Consider the following 19307-nt stretch of genomic DNA (forward strand, 5'->3'; position numbering starts at 1 on the left):
CAAGTTGTTGGGTATCCCTATGAGATTCTGATAGGACCTTTGTGATTATTTTTACAGTAAAGAGCAGACAGAATTTAAGGAGGAAAAGAGCTAGTGCCAAAGGATTTTCTGCCTGGGTTAAAGTCAGTAAGGAGGTAAGACTGAGTATACAAACCAAAGAAACCCTTGTCACCTCCAGTGGACACCAGTCCCCTGAAGTTACAAACACTGTTTTTGGCAGCATTTATAAGTATCTGGTCCACTCATCACGAGAATTTTGTAGACTTTCTCCAAAAGAACAGAAATGAGCCCCCTGAACTTTCATTTCATGGCTGACTTTAAGGACAGACACAGTCACTTGAGATGCATCAAAATATCTGTCTCAAATGACCGATGACAGAACATCTTAAAAGCATCTCAGAAGAATGCAGAACAACTTCAGAAGGGAAATCATGGATGGTTTGGATGAAAACACTCATAAGAAAACCTAAAACTGTTATCCCAAGAGGCTGCAAATCGGAAAAGTGTGGGAAATGTAGGAAAGTTTGACAACCTGAGAACACAAGTAAAAGAGGCTTTAAGTGATAAAGAGAGCCTGCTAAAAATCTCTGAAACCATAATAAAGATGTTTGCCTGCTCACTTTGGAAAGGATTACAGAAATGATGGCAATTTGGAATTAGACAAAGAGAAAAATCAGAAAATTGAGAACGCTTAGACTGTTATTCAGAAGTCAATCTGAAGAAAAGCACTAATACTGTTCAATGTTTCCTTAAAAAGCCTTGAAGGAGAAAAACATGCACTATTTTAAAAGGGAGAAAAATTAAATGAACAGATCATATACAGTTCAAATCCATGGTCTCCAAACTGAACAAACATCTTTGCTGTCTGAAAATGTTTGAAAATGAGATGCAAAAACTTCAGCTAAAACTTCAAATACTGTCTGAACTACATCAAGAACATGTAATGCAAATTTGCAGAAAGTCAAATGAGGAAATTACTGCCTAGAAATCTAGGAGAAACTTCCCAAAGTATATGAAAACATTAGCTGTATTAAATCAGAATTGCAGCTCCTACAGGAAGATGGCCTTGAGATTAGTTGGAAAGAAGCACTTCTTTTTATTAAAGCTGGATTGTCTCCTGTGAGAAAAAAGTGCTCAAGGAAGTTTGTTAGCAGTTTGGCTGAGAGGAAGCTCACTAAGCTAAGAAAAGAATCACAATAGACAAAAATTGGCTGAATAGGTATAAATTCCAGCTTTTCTCACATGGCCCTCACTGTCCCACAGACATCCCTGGGCAGAGGTTGGAGATTATCAAAGGATTCCCTGAATCAGCAGGTTCCCACAGGAGGAGGAAGGTACACTGGAGGGCTCAGGCATCTGGGTCACCTGTAACTTCCATTCAGATTTACAGGAGAAAACTCCTAAATATATGCCCCAGGATATCTGTGTTTTCTCTTTAAAAATAATATAGGTCAATCTCTTTTTACTGTTTTTAGTTAACTGACACTGCATTTGCTCAAATTGAGGCTTGACAAAACTATAATTCCTGAGACAGTGTTTTGATGGTTTAATAAAATTCTTACAGATATTAGACCATTTCATTAGACCCTCTAGAATAAGATCCATGTTAAGTACTGTGTTTAAGATCGAACGAAATGGTCCACTATTTCTTGAGCCATAACTGAATTTTTATATGATCAGGGAGAGACGGTTAAATCATTTAAGACTATTTACATATGCTATGAACTCCTAGAAGAAATCTGTAAAAACAAGTTAGTATTTATGTAAAACAAGAACCTACCAAAAACAAAACCAAACACCACACCACCCTCAATCAAACCTACCAGTATTTTTACTGAATTCATACATTAATTTAGGGAAGATAACACTTTGTTTGTGGTATCTTTTATTGTTTGTTTCTAAATTTTTTGCAGTCAAAATAAAAGCTTCCTCTTAAAAAAAAATCCCTTCTCTATACTCAATCCAAATACAGGGTTCCCCCCTATGTGAAAGCATGAAAACTTTTGCAAGCCAAATTGGTATTAAGAAGCAATTATCATTAATCTATACAGAAATATTTTTTGAGCATTCTTAGACACCAAAAATAAACTCTCTTAAGCTCTTCTGTATCAGTGTACCTTAGGACTAACAGTGTACCTTTTGTGCTAACAGAGCACAAAATAAATTGAGATAGAGCAAGGATGCTCACACAGTGCAAAGCTATGGTGGCTTGATGCTGGGTGCTGAGAGTAGTTCCTGGGAAAGGAGTTTGGTGGTGCCATTCTTGCTGGCAATTTGGAATTAGACAAAGAGAAAATGGCCTCTATAATGGCCACTGCAAAACAAACACTGAATGCTATTTACAAATTTTGCCTTTTTTTGTAAAAATAAAAATCCTCTTCAGATTTCTTTTGGTTAACAAAAACAGGTCCTCATGTAGGTCTTTTGTAAAAGCAGTGGTATAATGGAAAACTTTTGAAAAGGGGAGAAATACCTGTAGTTTCTCTCCATTACTGCCAGGTAACAGGTCTTCACACCACCTGCTAGACCCATTTAATAATTTCCTAATCAGCCTATCTCTAGTCAGGTGACTGTTAGCCATTATTTATTAAACATTTATATATGACAGGCATCTTATTTAATCCTCATAGCCATCTTGCAAGGTGATTATTTTCATCTTACATGTGAATGTCACCACCTTCGCTTCAAGTTTCAGTAGCTCCCCGATTACTTCCAGAATATTTTTTAGTCTTCTATCACCGAAGCCAATCTTTTTAAATCCTTCCCCTTTAATCCAACCCTATGGGTTGGCCCTCTTAACCCATATCTCATTCAAATTCAATTGCTCTGTTCCCTATACGCTCCTTGTGCTTTTCTTTTTTAAAAAACTGAGATGTAATTGTCATGTACCATTATAATAATTTGAGGTGTATGTACATGATTTGATGTAAGTATATATTGTGAAATGACTTCAATTAAGTTAACATCCATTGCCACAGTTCCAGTTTTGTTTTTATGTGATGAGAACTTTTAAGATCTACTCTCTTAGCAACTTTCAAATATACAACACAGTATTGTTAACTTCCTTGTGGTTTTCTAAGGCTGAGTCTTTGCAGGCCTGGTTCTAACATACTTTATTTCGGTCCCAGCACAAATGCTACCTCTTATACAAAACCTTCTCTGGCACCTTTCTGCTAAACTCTTAAGAGTTCTTCATTCCTCTGACATTTACTTTTAACTAACTGTTATATGCTTTGTTTTTTTGTGTTGAGAACAGGGATGGGGTCTTACCTATGTTATTCCTACATCTTTTGTATTATAAGGTTCTCAGTAAATGAGTAAAATGAATTTATGCCTCTTTGAATTTGTTGCTAATTGCTTTAAGAATGATATTGATTACATAAAAACATACTTTTGATATTTAGCACTTCATATATTACTTTTAACTACAGCAGTTTCTCTCTCCAAGTTAAACTCTAAGAACCTGAACTAAGCCATGCCCTTTAGTTTTCTTGTTAATAAACAAAAAAGCATTAAGTACCATGGTATGCAAAGTAAATGTTTGTTGAATAAATGAGTAAAATCACTGGGGCAGATGACAGCATTATAGTGAAAATGAGGCTTCAGCCTCAGGTGATAGCAAAACTTTTGGAATGACTTCAGGTAAATTATTTACCATCTCTGTTATAGACAGCATAATTTTGGATAACTAAACTCCCCATCATATTTCTTAGATCACTTTCAGAACTTGCCACCTTCTCAAACCTTTAATATTAACAACTTTTAAACTCACTCTTTAAATCAACGATACTGGATCAAGTAACATTGTACCTCAGTGTAAATATTATAGCTATCATTGCTTTTAATTATAAAACTGTTGATGTCAATTATTAAATACACCAATGAAACTGGAAGCTTGGAATGGAAGCAGGGATCTAAACAACCACTTAATATTTAATATTTATGTGCATTTTTTTCCTAATCACAAAGAAAAACTGATTTTTTTTTTCCTGGAAAAATTATAGGAACTGAAAGAGAATCACTAACATCGGAAGGAGATATGTTATTTTAGCATGTTTTAACTTAGCATTTTAAATTATACTGAATATAGACATCCCAATGGCCCAATTCTGTAGTACATATGGAAATAAACCCTTCTAGTACAATGAAGCCTCTAGGTAGCATTGCGGTAACTTTTCTTCCTTTACATGAATGTTTTTATAGATGACATTTAGAGAATACTTAATGATAACACTGATATTAAAAAACTGAGCAATTTGACTTTGTATGCTTTTGCCAAATTCCCAGAAATCCACAACCTACCAAACTGAAGGCAAAGGAAAAATAATTTGGCTTTTGGTTATATAAATCCATTAATTTAGTTTAGTAGCTAGCAAAAAATGGAGTATTAGTTTTAATAAGTAAAGAAGACCTTAAGCAATTTAACAAGCTGCCTAGACTTCTCACTCACTTATTTAATAAATATATTGAATGTCTAGTGTGCCAGTTACTGGGGTGACAATGGAGATGACTGGCAAGGTCTCTAAGAAAGGTGACAGACATTAAATAATTGCATACAAACAATCTGTTCAGTGTGGAGAGCTATGTCCTTTTCAATCTATCTGTGCCTGCAATACCATGATGCTAGTTGGGGGATGGTAAGGAAAAGGAGTTATGTAATATGTTATGAGAATCTATAATGGAATATTAAATCAAAGGGAACATCTGGGAAGACCTTAAGGTGTCTAAAGCTTTCTGGGAATTATAAGAAAACGAGATACAGTGATCAATGGGGAGAACAGCCTGAAGTGAAGCTACGGAGGTAAGTGGGAACAGACAGAAGAGCCTTTTAAACCCTAAGGGTTCCACCCTAAAAGGTTCACCAGATCACACAGAGTTTGGAAGCTCTTATTAGGATTTTGGATTTAGGAGTTAGAAAAGAGTTAGTGGCAAATATTTACTCTAGGTCCTTCACTCAGATTAAAGTTGGGTCAGGGGTAATTAGTAAATTAGTTTCTAAAGTGGCTTAGATAATTCTTTTCAGACAGAAGAGGAACAGACTTAGTTTGTTTTAAAAGTTGAGTGTGTAAATACATTCATTTATTGAGCACCACCTGGGCACAATGCAATGCAATTCAAACATCACCCTCTTCCCCCTGAAATCCAAGTTTTTCTAAACTGACAGGGACTTGGGGACGGCTACAGAGGACAGCATAGACAAGATTGGTAAAGGTGCCACCTCAGAGCATAAATACAGGTTTTCGAGAGCCTTTAGTATTTCTAGGAGTACCCTCACTGCCCTCTCCACTTGCATAATAAATTTCAATGTAGTTTCAAAGAAAGTCTTTTGGCCTACTCTTCCGTACCATTTTGAACCCCAGACTATAACTCCATGTGATAAGGTTTACCAATATCATTATAAACAGAATGTGGTGAGTATACAATTAGTATCCCAAATAAGATAATAGTTACAAAGATATTTTTCTAAACAAAAATTCATGTTTTTAAATACATTTTGGAAAAATCAGTCACTATGAATCAATACCTCAATATAATCATACCATGGGAAACTAGGTAAAGGATACATGCATGGGACCTCTCTGTCCTATAAGTGCAACTTCCAGTGAATCTAAAATTATTAAAAAAAAAAAAAAGTTTTTGGGGTATATAAACAGAGACCAAATAACACTGACCTGAAAGATTATTTACCTTGGTTAATGTAGAATTTGGAGGTGGAATAAGAGAAAAAAGTTAAAACAATGAAATGTAGAGTGAAATTTTACAATAGAAATAATGTAAACTCATGGATAAAGTATTTAAAACATTGGGTTCAAATACCCATTAGCTGTGTGGCTCTGGATACATCACTTCATATTCAAGAATACTGTAAAAATAAAATAAGAAATGTGAAAGTAAATTTTGTTAACTAAAAGCCTTGTACAGATGCTATTATTAATTCAAATTTTCCAGCCTTAATTCCTTTCCATAAAGGAATCTTCATTTTATATCAGGTATTCTTTCAATAAGACAAGAACACACTTTTAAAATGGAATTCAAACAAAGACATACAGCAACTCAGTTTATTACATGCAGATTCTTCTGCATTGTTGCTAACAGTTCACTGGTCCAAAATTACTAAAATACTTAAAAAACTATACATTATGTAAACAAAACATAAATAAGACAGCATAGTTCTTTGTACATATAGTTTAGTACAGGTTGTTAGGGATTTAGGAATATGTACAATTTTACACCATGGGCTGCATTTTCACAATGCATAAATATATGTATATATCTGTATTTTTTTTACAGAAATGAAAATAAGATTTCACTGACACAGAATACATCATAGATAATGCACTGCAATAGTCCAATTCAAAAAGAAACATGTCAATGCAAGTGTGCAAAAGGCTAGCTTACTCCAAACTAGTCAAACTTGACTTTGTTCAATTTATGTAATAGACAGGTAGGTAAACCTGTCTATTTTAAACAAACCACCTTTTGAAAACATACTCATACCATGAATGAAATGGAACAGATTTTTTCCCTCCCCAAGAAAATGCCTTGTTGCAAGCTAATGATACATTAAGACACCCCCCCTCCACACACACAAATATGTATAGTTGTTTTCAACAGTATAATAAACAGTTAAAATTTTTATGGGAGTCAAAACAATGCCCCATTACTTAAAAACTGGCTCGTAGTCTAAATTCAAGATGCAGCTGTGTCAGGCTTCTCTAAGCCAGATGACTGAAAAGCAGGGAAGACAGAGGCAGGATTTCGACTGGCAGATACAATTTGAGACAGAGATGAAGAGAGTGAAGAAACCTTAGATGCTGGCGTATTTATGGTATTCAAAATGGCTCCTTCTGGACTAACCAACAATTTTTTGACGGATGTATCCAAATGAAATACTGAAGTGCTACCTGGCAGTGGCAGATTACTAGGGCAAATGGCTGGAACTAAAGATGTCTTAGCCAAGAGAGTAGCCGGAGGAGACTTAATCACTGAAGTCAGCGACACTGTTGGTACAGGAGGTGGAACAGAAAACTTAGCTGTGTTTACAATTTGTGGTGTTGTATGTACTGTGGGTAGAGAACTTGTATTCCCAAGAGAGTTTACAATTTTTGTAGAGCTTCTTAGGGAATGTTTCACAGGTTGCTCACTTAAAGAATTACTTGATGCTAGTGTGATCTTCTGGGCAGGGTTGTCTACTGGTATAGGCTGAATGCCTTGGCCACTGTTAAGAACTAAGGGAGGTCCATATTTTGGATTAGTAGATATAAGGAGAACATGGCTGCCAGCTCCAAGACCTTGTGGTGGAACAATAAACCGGGTTCCATTAATCATAATCTGAGTACCAGGTGCCAAAGGTGTACTGGTGTTAATGACTATTTTTTGCTGAATACAAGGTTCACTGAACTGACTCCCTACCACACTAGTTACATTTGATGGTGCTGTAGCAGTGTGAATGGTAGAGCCCCCTGGAGCAGAACTGTGACTGTGAGTTGATTTTACTAAAGCAGGGGACATTTGCTGGTTTGGCAGAGAAGCAAAATTGGAAATATTAATTATTTTACCTGGACTCGATGAAAGGGATGGCAATTCAGTTTGAGGTTTATTAGTGTTTATATTTGTTGGCACTGTAGATGAAGTCCCTGGTGACTGAAACTGGACAGAAGTCCGAGATTGTCTTTTAGAAAGAGACACAGAACGTGTGGCTCCTGTTACTGCTGCCACTTGTGGAGTTGTGTTGACTATTTTAGGGGACACAGTCACAGGTGTAGGCAAAGCAACAGTAACAGGGATTTGCAAAGCTGATGTTAAACATTTAGGAGACACTGCTGGTTGTGTAGTTGAAATCAGAACAGATGACGCAAGATGTCCTGTTTTCACAGTTGATATAGCCACAGTATTTCCAAGACTTGACGTGCAAAGTCTGTTTGACAAAATAGGCATAATTCTTGAAGAGGTATCATTTCCACTGACTAAAATAGGAGGTTGTGTCCCAGCTGAAGCAGAGGCTGAGGTCACTGAAAGAGAACCCAAAGATACATCTGCCCCTGTTACTGAAAACATGTTTACCGCTCTTGCTGTAGAAACCACTGATTCATTAACCGGAGTAATATTTTGACTCACAAAATTTGAGCTTACTGGAATTGAATTACCATTTGTTGGCAATGGCAAAACATAGCCCTTGGTACTTTTTTCTTCTCCTTTTGGGGTTACACTTTGCAGTATGTTAATTGACGGTATAGCTGGCATACTGCCTGAAGTATTTACAATTGCTTGACCTATGTTTAGTCCAATTTTTACATCTTTTATCTGAGACACAGTTGGTGATGAATTTATTTTTACTGGTGCTCCCACTGTAGATGGAATTAGTACTATCTGGGGCTGCTCTGGAGTCTTAACATATGTTTTATTCACGGGGGAAGGAAGAGTTTGTTTTAATGGTTCTGCCACAATAGTTGGGGCTGAAGTGCCACTCAGAATTGGAGTATTAATAAAAACCAATTTCTGGGAAGAAACAGCTGTAGATGTTGGTGCAGGTGTCACATTAAATGCAGTTCCACTGCCAGGAGAAAGAGCAGGTGCAGCTGACACCAGCACAAGTTTCTGGACTGAAGTCCCACTGAGCATATCTCCACCTGCTGTTGTTGTTTCTGATCTTGTAATAGGGTAACTTTTTGTGATATAACCTTCTTGTTGCTGCTTAGCTGGGGTATGAGTAACATTTGCATTGGTTTGTCCAAAATTTCCTGCTGATAAGCTAATTACACTTACTGAACCATTTGCTTTTGATGGTGGTAGAGCGCTAGAAGAAACAGAGGACTTCAAGGGGGAAGAGGGCATGTGTGATGTTTTATCTATCATGTGGCCCAAATTACCACTGCAGGAAGGTTGGCCTAATGTAAGTTTGAGATTTTTCCCCATGGATGCATTAAAACCAGCTGGAATGGAAACAGAGGTTGGTGTTTGGCCAAAAGATGGGAGACTAGATGCAGTAGTTGTTCCAGCAACTGGTGAAAAAGCAGAAGGCGATGAAGTTGTTGATTTTGGCACCAGAAATGCCTGAAGCTGAGGAGCAAAAGTAAAAACTGAACTTGAAGATAAACTGTTGGGTGAATTTTGATCTGGGTTGGTCTGTACTTTTACAACTCCAGTGTTCCCACCTCGTGTCCTAACAAGAATTGACTGTGAATCTCTTATACAAACAGTTTTCAGTTCCTGCTTTGCTTCAGAAGGATCAGCAGTTTGTTGTGCAGAATAGCTGAGAGAACTACCAGGATTTGTAGGTCCACTTAGTGTCGTTGCTGATAACAGAGGCTGAACTGTTGAGGAAATAGTGGGTGAAGCAATGGGCTGGGGGAATGTGACTGCTGAAACTGCGTTCTTGACTTTTCCTGCCTCACACTGGCTAGTCTTAACTGGTGGTATTAACAGATTACTTACGGAGGTTACAGGAGACAAAGGCTGTGATCTAGCATCACTCACATTTGACAAAGGTGTGACCATCTTGTTGCAAACAGTATTAGGTAGTTGGGTAGAACCAGTTCCTGTTGAGTTGACAAGAACTGATGCTATAGAAGAGTTTACATTTGCTGTTTGTGAGAAAGATGAACAATGTTGTTCTGTACCTTTTTGTTGAAGTGGTGGTATTTCTTTTGCAACTGCTTTCCCTTCCTTGTGCTGAATCACAAAATTCTTAGGCAGAATGAGAACCTGCTGCATGATTTTTTCTCCTGTTTTAGGATCCAACATAGGTTGCATCTGAATCTTTACAGAACTGTTATGAAGATCTATGGGCAACCACTGGCCACAGGGCATTCTGTATACCATTTGTAAGGGACCTTTTGTACTTGTGTGGCAGGTCAATGCTGGCTTTATGGGGCTTGCTTCTGGAGGAGGTGCAACTGGCTTTTCCACAGCAGGAACACTTCTACCTGCGGAAGGGGGCAGTTGATTTGTTAAGGTCACTTTGTTCCCAATATTCTTTGCAAGCAATGCCTGAATAGGTTTGGTCCCTTTCTGAACAGTAGTCACTGACATTGAATCCACTGAGGCAAATGACTCTGGAAACAGTGTCTCTGTATGCTTTGATTCATTCACACAGTCAATCTGCATATCACCTTCTACATTCTCAACTGTTGTCTCATTTGTGCTTAACTTTGCTTTCTTCCTTGGTGAAAGCTCTTTTGTGCTATCATCCAGATAACTAGTTTGTTTGGACTGTCGTTTATGTGTTTTAGGCAGTGTCTTCGGTACATCTTTAGAAGGCAATTCCTTTTTCAACAACTTGCTTCTGGCCATAGGAAAATCTATTTCTGATTTCATATCATCTGAAAATGATAAAAATTGGCATTTAGTTTATATAAAACAGCAACTGCATACCATTAAGACCAATTATAAAAAAGAAAGTCAAATCTCTAAGCTGGAAATTTATTAAGAAATCTACTACAGGGTGATTCAAAAGTCTTAGCACCACTTACAGAAATTAAGGTAAGATGACTTTTCACATGGTCATCTTTTTTTTTTCCTTTTCCTTTTCTTTTCTTTTTTCCTGACATGGTAATCTTGAGATCATTACCATTCCCAAGAACAAAATATTATTCATGAGAATATTATTTTTTATTAAACTGTGCTAATTCTGCTATCAATACAAGTGAAAAAGAAAATTTTTACATCTTTTAAAGGTATACTCAAGCTAGCAGTTAGGACTCAGAATTTAGATTTGGAAAGGAATCTAGTCTAGTTCTCTTCTTCTAGACAGGGAAATCTTGAAATCAAACAGAAATGTTTGCCCCTCTAACCTATTTTTAGAGACCCTAACAGATAAAAAATGTCCAGCTTTTTTTTTGGGCATATCCCTGCAGTAAAAAAATTTATGTTAGTATCTGGTCAAACTGGGTTAATGAGAAGTTACTCTTTTTAAAAATTTTTAATAGTTTTTCTCTTTTATTATCTACAAACTGTCATCTGCAAAAAAAAAAGAGATCTTATTTCTTCCTTTCCTGTCATTTCCTCCTCCCCACATCACTGTACATTGGCTAAGACTGATGAGAAGTTACTCTTTCTCATTTTGCTAAAGACATGGAAAGCAAAAAGTTGATACCTTTGTAACCATACATTTCATACTAACCTCTTATATAACCAAAGAAAGTTATTGAACTAGATTTACAGGTTAATATATGATATATTTAAATTAATTACAGATAATCTAATCCACCCTCCTTAGCAGAATGATGTGGCCACTCTGATCTTATTAGTCCATCAATTAAGTAATTGATCACTTCTCATAAAAAGTCTCCACAGTATTAGGGACTTGCCAGGTTTATTTAAAGCAAACATCAGAAATTGTGCTTCAAAAACAGTAATAATAAAAAGAAGAGAATGAACCTATTTCAAAGGGGTTGCAGATCAAGGGTGCATGGTCTGTAATGAATACACCTACAGTTTGGAGTCAGGCACTGGCTCCAGAAAAATCCTAGATATTTAAAGGTAACTCCAAGAACCTTTTATAAGGACATACTACACCTTCAAAACATGCCAGATTTCCCCAATCAAACACTTCATTAAGCAGATCATCCTTAGCTTCATAAAAGATACTAGAACTTCTTTTTGTGATTTTAATGTTGATTTAAGGAAAGTTTTCATGCCTACCTGAATCAAAGTGATCTTTCTCCAGGATATCTGTCAAGTCTATGGGCTTACTGATTTCAACTTTAGGTGATTCTTTTTCAGGATCTCCTTCACCTTCTTCAGGAGGCCATAGTTCTCTAGTAAATTTATCCTGATCAGGCTGTCTTCTGAAATCATCATAGTCTTTCTTTAGGCGGCTTCTGAAATAAAATGCCCAACATAACAAAATATACATATTAAACTCTTGGAAGCTAACTTTTTAAACTATATATTGAAGTATTTTCAACTTAATCACTAAAAACTATGTTTTAATCTCAAGTGTGTCTAAGATGCTTAGTTCAGTCTTGCCTATGATTCAAGAAGCTAAAACCCAGAGTGAAGGCATAAGAAACTGAAAAGATTTTATCTGCAGTTTCAGAATAAAGTGTTTGAACATATCACCAATTTGTTCTCGTAAAGGTTGCTGTTAGACCTATTAAATGAGAGAAAGATAATTCTTTTCTTACTGCTTTAATAGAAGTAGATTTGATATAGTCTTAAAATTACTGATAATATAGTTTAAAAGGTCATTTTAAAAAGTTAATCAAGAAATTCTAAGAAACAATGTCTACTATTTTGACTATTATACAGAGTAACAAAAAAAATCCATTATTTAATCTTGACAGTAATCGTATCTTCAGCTCTCACTACAAATATTTTTTATTAAGCATGGGGAAACAAAACTGAAAAGTGATCTTTCAGAGATATTTTTCACATTAAAACATAATAGCTATGCTTCTATAAAGCTATGGAGAGATGGAAACATTTCTAAATGACTATATGATATTTTAGAGATCTTCTATTATTTCTTTTACTTTCAGCTGAGTTTCTCTATTATACTCCCCAACCTTTATCCTTAGTTTGTTAAAAAAAAATCTAAAATACACTCTCAAATTTGTTTCTGTTACAAATTCTTATTTGTGCACATTGGAGTTTAAGTCTCACCTCTGGCACTTAGCAGTTGTAAGACTTGGGGCAAGTTCCTTAAACTTCCTCAGCATCAGTTTGCTTATTTTGTACAATGGAGACAGTGGGGTAATACTACTACTTACTATTATAGTATGTGTAGCACATAAATATTCAACAAATGTTAGTTAATAATTACTCTCAATTTATTTCTGTTTCAAATTATTGCTTAAAGGTTTTAAGAGAGATGAGGGCTCTATTGTAAACCAGAATGGGTCACCAATGGATAACAATAAAATCAGTTTCCTTTCAGGAATATCAACACATGGGTAGTATGAATTTTCTACCCTTAGTCTTCTTCTCAGTTTCAGCTAACAACTTTGCTTTTATTTCAGGGAAAATGGAAGCAATCAGACAAGAACATTTACATCTCACACCTCATCTGCAACTTAAGACTTTCAGTTGTATTCATATTGTCTTCCTAAGCTAACCCCTCCACTTTTGCATCTTTTCTCACCATATGTCCCTTCCTTTGCTGAGACCATTTTTACCTATTATATCATTTCCCCCAATATACAAACACATTATTTCTCCTATTAGTAAGAACAAACAACAACAAAAACAAAGCACCCTCTCTTGACACTGACTTGTCCTTCCAGGTAATAACTTATTTCTCTGCTCTACTTTATAAGTAAAACTCCAATTCCTCTCCCCTAATTCTCTTGAACATATTCCTAAGACTTTTACCTACTTCTCTATGAACACAGCTCATCACGGCCATCATCAGTGATCTCCATGTTGCCAAATTCAATAATGAATTTTCAGTCCTCATCTTCCTCAATCCATCACAACAAGAAGCCCTCTTTTCTGAAGCACTGTCCTTACCTGGTTTCCAAGAGACCACTTATCTTACTGAATATCCTCCTGCCTTACTGAACACTCCTTCGCAGTCTCTTCTGCTGAGTCTTACTCATTTCTACCACCTGTAATTGTTGGAATGCCCCCAGGGTTCAGTCTCTTTTCCTCTCCATCTGTGGTCACATTATCGGTGATTTCTGCCAGTCTCCTAGCTTATATGTAATGTATATTCTGACAACTCCTAAATTTATACCTCCAGCCTGGCTTAATCTCTTGAACTGGGACTGGTATACTAACTTGCCTACTCAGTAACTCTAACTAGATGTCTAAAAAGCATATCAAACTAACATGTTTGAAATTCAGACTCTTGAAACCCTGCTCCCCCCAAACCTGCTACTCTGTCAGTTTGCCTTATCTTAACTAATGTCAATTCCATTATTTCACTTATTTAGACCAAAAACAATGGGCAGCAACATTTTATTCCTCATTTTTTTGATACTCCATAGCCAATCCTTAAGAAAATTCTGCCAATTGTACTTTCAAAATACATCCAGAATCCAACTACTCCTTGCCATCTGCACTGCTACTGTCCTGTTCCAAGCCACCATTATTTTGGCTTGGAATGCTAAACTGTAACTGATTTCCCTGCTTTCATCTTTGTCCCACTACACCACTCTCAACACATCAGGCAGAGTGAGTGCTTTAAAACATAAGTCAGATCACACCCCTTCTCTGCTTAAAAATCCTTCAGTAAAGCTTCTCATCTCAGTCCAAGTAAAAATCAAAGTCCTTGAAGAGCTACTTGAAGAGGTACATGATCTGGCTACCTTTCCCTATATTTCTCTGACTCTTGACTCTTACTGCTTTCCTCCTCACTCATCTCTGGTTACACTTGCCCTTTTGCATTTTCTCTAAATGCCAAACATGCTTCCAACCTTAGGGCTTCTGCATCTTCTTTTCCCTCAGATATCCACATGGTTCTCATCCTCATTTTGTGCAGGTCTCTGTTCAAACATCAACTCATCAGGGAAGCTTTCCCCAACACACTGGTAAAAAAAAAATAATCATCCTGACCAAACCAGGCATTTCCTATTCCCCTTACTCTGCTTCATTTTTCATTCCAGCACTTACTGCCATCTAACATTTGAGTGTGTCTGTTTCTTGCATCAGAATATAAGCCACAGATGAAGGCAGAAATTAATAACAGAAGGAAAACAGGAAAATTCACAGATTTGTAGAAATTAAACAATTTACTCTTAAACAACCAACGGATCAAAGAAATCATAAGAGAAATCGGAAAATACTTATAGATGAAAGAAAAATGAAAACACAACATTCCAAAACTTAAGGGACACAGTGAAAGCAGCGCTAAGAAGGAAATTTATAGCTATAAATGCTTACATTAAAAAAGAGTTTCAAATCAGTAATGTGACTTTATACATAAGGAATTAGAAAAAGAAGAACAAACCAAACCTAAAGGTTGCAGAAGTAAGAAATAAACATTAGATCAGATAAATGAAATAGAGAACATAAATACAAGAGAAAATCAATGAAACCATAAGCTTGTTTTTTTGAAAGGATTAACCAAATTGACAAACCTTTACTAGTTAGACCAGAAAAAAAGAAGATTCAAATTACTAAAATCAGAAATGAAAGTGGGGCCATTACTACTAATTCTATAGAAATAGGAATCTAAGAGTACTATGAATAATTGTATGCCAATAACTTGGATAACCTAGATGAAATGGACAAACTCCTAGAAACACAAAACCTACCAAGAATAAATCACACAGAAATAGAAAATATGAATAGAACTATAACTAGTAAGGAGATTGAATCAATAGAAAAAAAATTTCTTGACAAAGAAAAGCCCTGGACCTGACTGACCTATCAAACATTTAAAGAACTAACACCAATCTTTTTCAAACTTTTCCAAAAAACTAAAAAAGAGGAAACAGTTCCTAACTTACTCTTTGAGGCCAGCAATGATGCTGATGTCAAAGCCCAACAAAGACACAAGAAAACTACAAACCAGTACCTCCAAAAAAAAACCAATGAAGCAAAAGTTCTCAACAAAATATAAGCAAACAGAATTCAGTAGAATATTAAAAAGGATTATGCACCATAACCAAATGGGATTTATTCCTGGAATGCAAGAATGGTTCAACATACAAAAATCAGATTAAGGTACTACACCACATAAACAGAATGATGGAAAGAAACCACATGATCATTTTAATTGCTGCAGAAGGAGCATTTGACAAAATTCAACATTCTCTTTTGATAAAAACACTCAATAAACTAGAAATAGAGGGAAACTATCTCAACATAAGTGAAGCCATACATGAAATGTCACAGCAAACCAAGACATCATACTCAATGGTGAAAGACTGAAAGGTTTTCTTCTAAGACCAGGAACAAGGCAAGGATGCTTGCTTTTGCTACCTCTAGAAATTCTAGCCAGAGCAATTAGGTAAGAAAATGAAAAGGTATCCAAACTGGAAAGGAAGAGTAAAATTATCTCTGTTCATAGATGATACGATCTTGTATAAAGAAAATCCTGAAGATTCTACAAAAAATTGTTAGAATAAATGAATTCAGCAAAGTCAGGATACAGAGTCAACACACAAGAATCAGATGCATTTCTATATACTAACAATGATCAATCTGGAAAGGAAATTAATAAGATAATTCCATCTATAATAGCATCAAAAATAATAAAATACTTCAGAATTAAGGACATGAATGACATACAATGAACACTACAAAACATTGGAGAAAGAAATTAAAGATGACACAAATAAAGAGAAATACAACCTGGGTTCATGGATTGAAAGACGTAGTATTTTTAAGATGTTAATACTACCTAAAGTGATTCACAGATTCAGTGCAGTCCCTATAAAAATCCCAATGATGTTTTATTGCAAAAAGCATCCTAAAATTCATATAGCATCTCAAGGTACACCAACTAGCCAAAACAATCTTGGAAAAGAAAAAAAAGCTGGAATATTCACACTTCCTGATTTCAAAACTTACTACAAAGGTACGGTAATCAAAATAGTGTGGTAGTAGCATAAAAATAGACATATAGACCAATGGAACAGAACAGAGAACCTATAAATAAACCTTCCTGTATATGATCAAATGGCTTTTTGTTAGGGTGCCAAGACCATTCAATGAGGAAAGGACAGACTTTTCAATAACTGATGCTGGGGAAAACTGGATATTCACATGCAAAAAAAAAAAAAAAATTAAGTAGGACCCTTACCTAACATACTATATAAAAATTAACTCAAAATGGATCAAAGAGATAAATATAAGAGCTAAAACTATAAAACTCTTAGAGTAGAACATGGAGCAAAAGCTTCATTACATTGGATTTTGCAATGAGTTCCTGAGAATGACATTAACAGCACAAGCAACAAAGAAAAAAATAGACAAATTAGACTCATAATCAAAAAATTTTATGCATTAAAGGCACCATTAACACAGTAAAATGTAATTCAAAGAATGGGAGACAATATTTGTAAATCAAAATTTATATTCAATAAAGGATTAATAGCCAGAGTATGTAGAAAACTCCAAATTCAACAACAAAAATATAAACAAGCTGATTGAAAAATAGCCAAAGGGCTTGAATAGACATTTCTCCAAAGATATACAAATGGCCAATAAGCACATGAAAAGATATTCAATATCACTATCATTAGGGGAATGTAAATCAAAACTATGTTATACCACCTCACACTCATTAGAATAGCTACTATCAAAAAAACAGAAATAACAAATGTTGGTGAAGAAATTGGAACCCTTATGCACTACTGGTAGGAATGTAACATTGTAGTCACTGAAAAATAGTATGGTGGTTCTTCAAAAAATTAAAATAGAATTACCATATGATCCATCAATTCCACTTCTGGGTATACATCCCCAAACATTAAAAGAAGTGTTTTGAAGAAATATTTTGTATGTGTATGTCCATGTTCATAGCAGCATTATTCATAATAGCTAAAATATGAAAGCCACTCAAGTGCCCACTGACAGAAGAATGGATACCCAAAATGTGGCATAAACATACAATGGAATATTATCCAGCTTTAAAAAGGAAATTCTGACATATGCAGCAACATGGATGAACCCTGAGAATATTATGTGAAGTGAAATAAGGCAGTCACAAAAAAATGCTGCATATTACATGAGGTACTTAGAGTAGTCAAAATCATAGAGACAGAATGCAGAATGGTGTTGCTAGGGGCTGGGGGAAAGAGGAATGGAGAGCTTATTAAATATAGCAGGTATAGAGTTTCAGTCTTAAAAGATGATGAGTTCTAGAGATGGATGGGGTAATAACACACCATTATGAATGTACATAATACCACTGAACTATACACTTAAAAACTTGTTAAGATGGTAAATTTTGTTTGTGCATTTAACCACAATGAAAAGAAATAGGGGAAAAATAATGTAAGCCACAGAATAGGGGTTTTGTTTAATCAACACGACTCTTTCAGGGTTTAGAAAATGCCTTGCTCACAGTGGGCACTCAAAAATCTGTTCAATTACAAATCAATGAAAAACTATTAAAAGATTCCAGGACATCTTCCCATAATCATAGATCAAGAACCCTAAAATAAGTAAAACAAATATAAGGCTTGAATTACCTGTTTCTTTGAAAAGCTTTCATTAACTTTGGTTCCCATGGCAGCAATTCATTTAAAAGACGTATCAATGTACTATGCAATTCTTTTACAGCTTGCCTCCGAAGGTACCATTTCCCCTAAAAACACAATTTTAAAAGTAAATCCCTTAGATTTAATCTAAAGGTGAATATCCAGCCTTATTTTTTGAGTAAAAACCAAAATGCCAATACCCATCAAATAAATCTTCTTCAAAAGGTTGCAGAAATGGGAAAATATCCTATTATAAATTTTATTTCATATATTCGATATATAAAGATTCTCAACTCTACAGGAGAAATCTAAAACCCACCTATTCAAACCAGAGACAAAAACCTTTAAAAAGTTCTTAATTGGGTCAATTGTAAATACTTTAATAAACCACTTACTAAGTATATATAAAAATACAAACATTAAATACATAATAAGCATTCATTAAATATGAAAATGATATGGCTCACTTCTGTACAGTTTTTGTAATTTTCCCAGAGTGGGGGGAAAAAAAGAGAGAAAAGCAAGGATTGCTATCATATCTAAAAGTAGTCATCTTAACAAACTTCCTTAGGAAAATTTACAATTATTTTAAAATGTTTCTAGCACAGGAAAGCAAACAAGTAGTCATCATTTTCAATACTATAATGCTACATTAATAGTCAATAATTACTGACATCCCTCCATTTGCTAAATATTATCCTAAATATTTCATTCGCATAAATAGAGTTGGGGTAGGGAAAGAGGAAGGCAGGAGTCAAGTGAACACGAGTATGCACATGTACTCTTAACAGGCAGGAAAACCCTTTGAGGTATGTGCACTTTTAGTCTCACTTAACAAATGATGAGACTATGGCTCAGAGATTAAATGGCTTGTTTAAGGTCCTATGACTTGAACCCAGATCTCTCTGATGCTGAAGTTCAAGTTCTTATAAGTATATAACCTCTTAAAAATTCTTTATCACATAAATTCAGTATCACATAAATTCAATCTGACATAGGTTATAAAAACCTCTAGATACACTTTACCAGTACCCATAAAATATTTGAATACCATAGGAACAATGCTTATAGAAGTTATATCTCTAGGTAGCTAACTCCCCCTTTCTGCACAATGTTAGTATACAGTTATGAATATCACCACCACCATCATCATAGTAATTAACTGTTAAACAATTATGTTCTTTTTTTTTTTTTGGGTAACAGCTTTGAGTT

At 35.2% G+C, this 19307-nt stretch overlaps 1 protein-coding gene across 6 annotated transcripts in view; it reads right to left on the minus strand.

Annotated features, from left to right (window-relative positions):
- Positions 1-19307, minus strand: part of KIAA2026 (KIAA2026 ortholog) — a 138440-nt gene that overhangs the window by 19076 nt on the left and 100057 nt on the right. For 3 of the 6 annotated variants that reach the window (XM_036878821.2, XM_036878820.2, XM_036878819.2), the window contains 3 exons: positions 18087-18202; positions 11644-11822; positions 6046-10322 (listed from right to left, as the gene is read on the minus strand). In XM_036878821.2, the coding sequence (XP_036734716.2) occupies positions 6691-10322; positions 11644-11822; positions 18087-18202 (3927 nt within the window). In that variant the 3' untranslated portion in view covers positions 6046-6690. Of the gene's footprint in view, positions 1-3910; positions 5609-5632; positions 5864-6045; positions 10323-11643; positions 11823-18086; positions 18203-19307 lie in introns of those variants that run through there. The other 3 variants (XM_036878824.2, XM_057498649.1, XM_036878823.2) reach the window with 3 other exon arrangements.

Source organism: Manis pentadactyla, chromosome 3, assembly GCF_030020395.1.
Source record: "Manis pentadactyla isolate mManPen7 chromosome 3, mManPen7.hap1, whole genome shotgun sequence".
Taxonomy (NCBI): Eukaryota; Metazoa; Chordata; class Mammalia; order Pholidota; family Manidae; genus Manis; species Manis pentadactyla.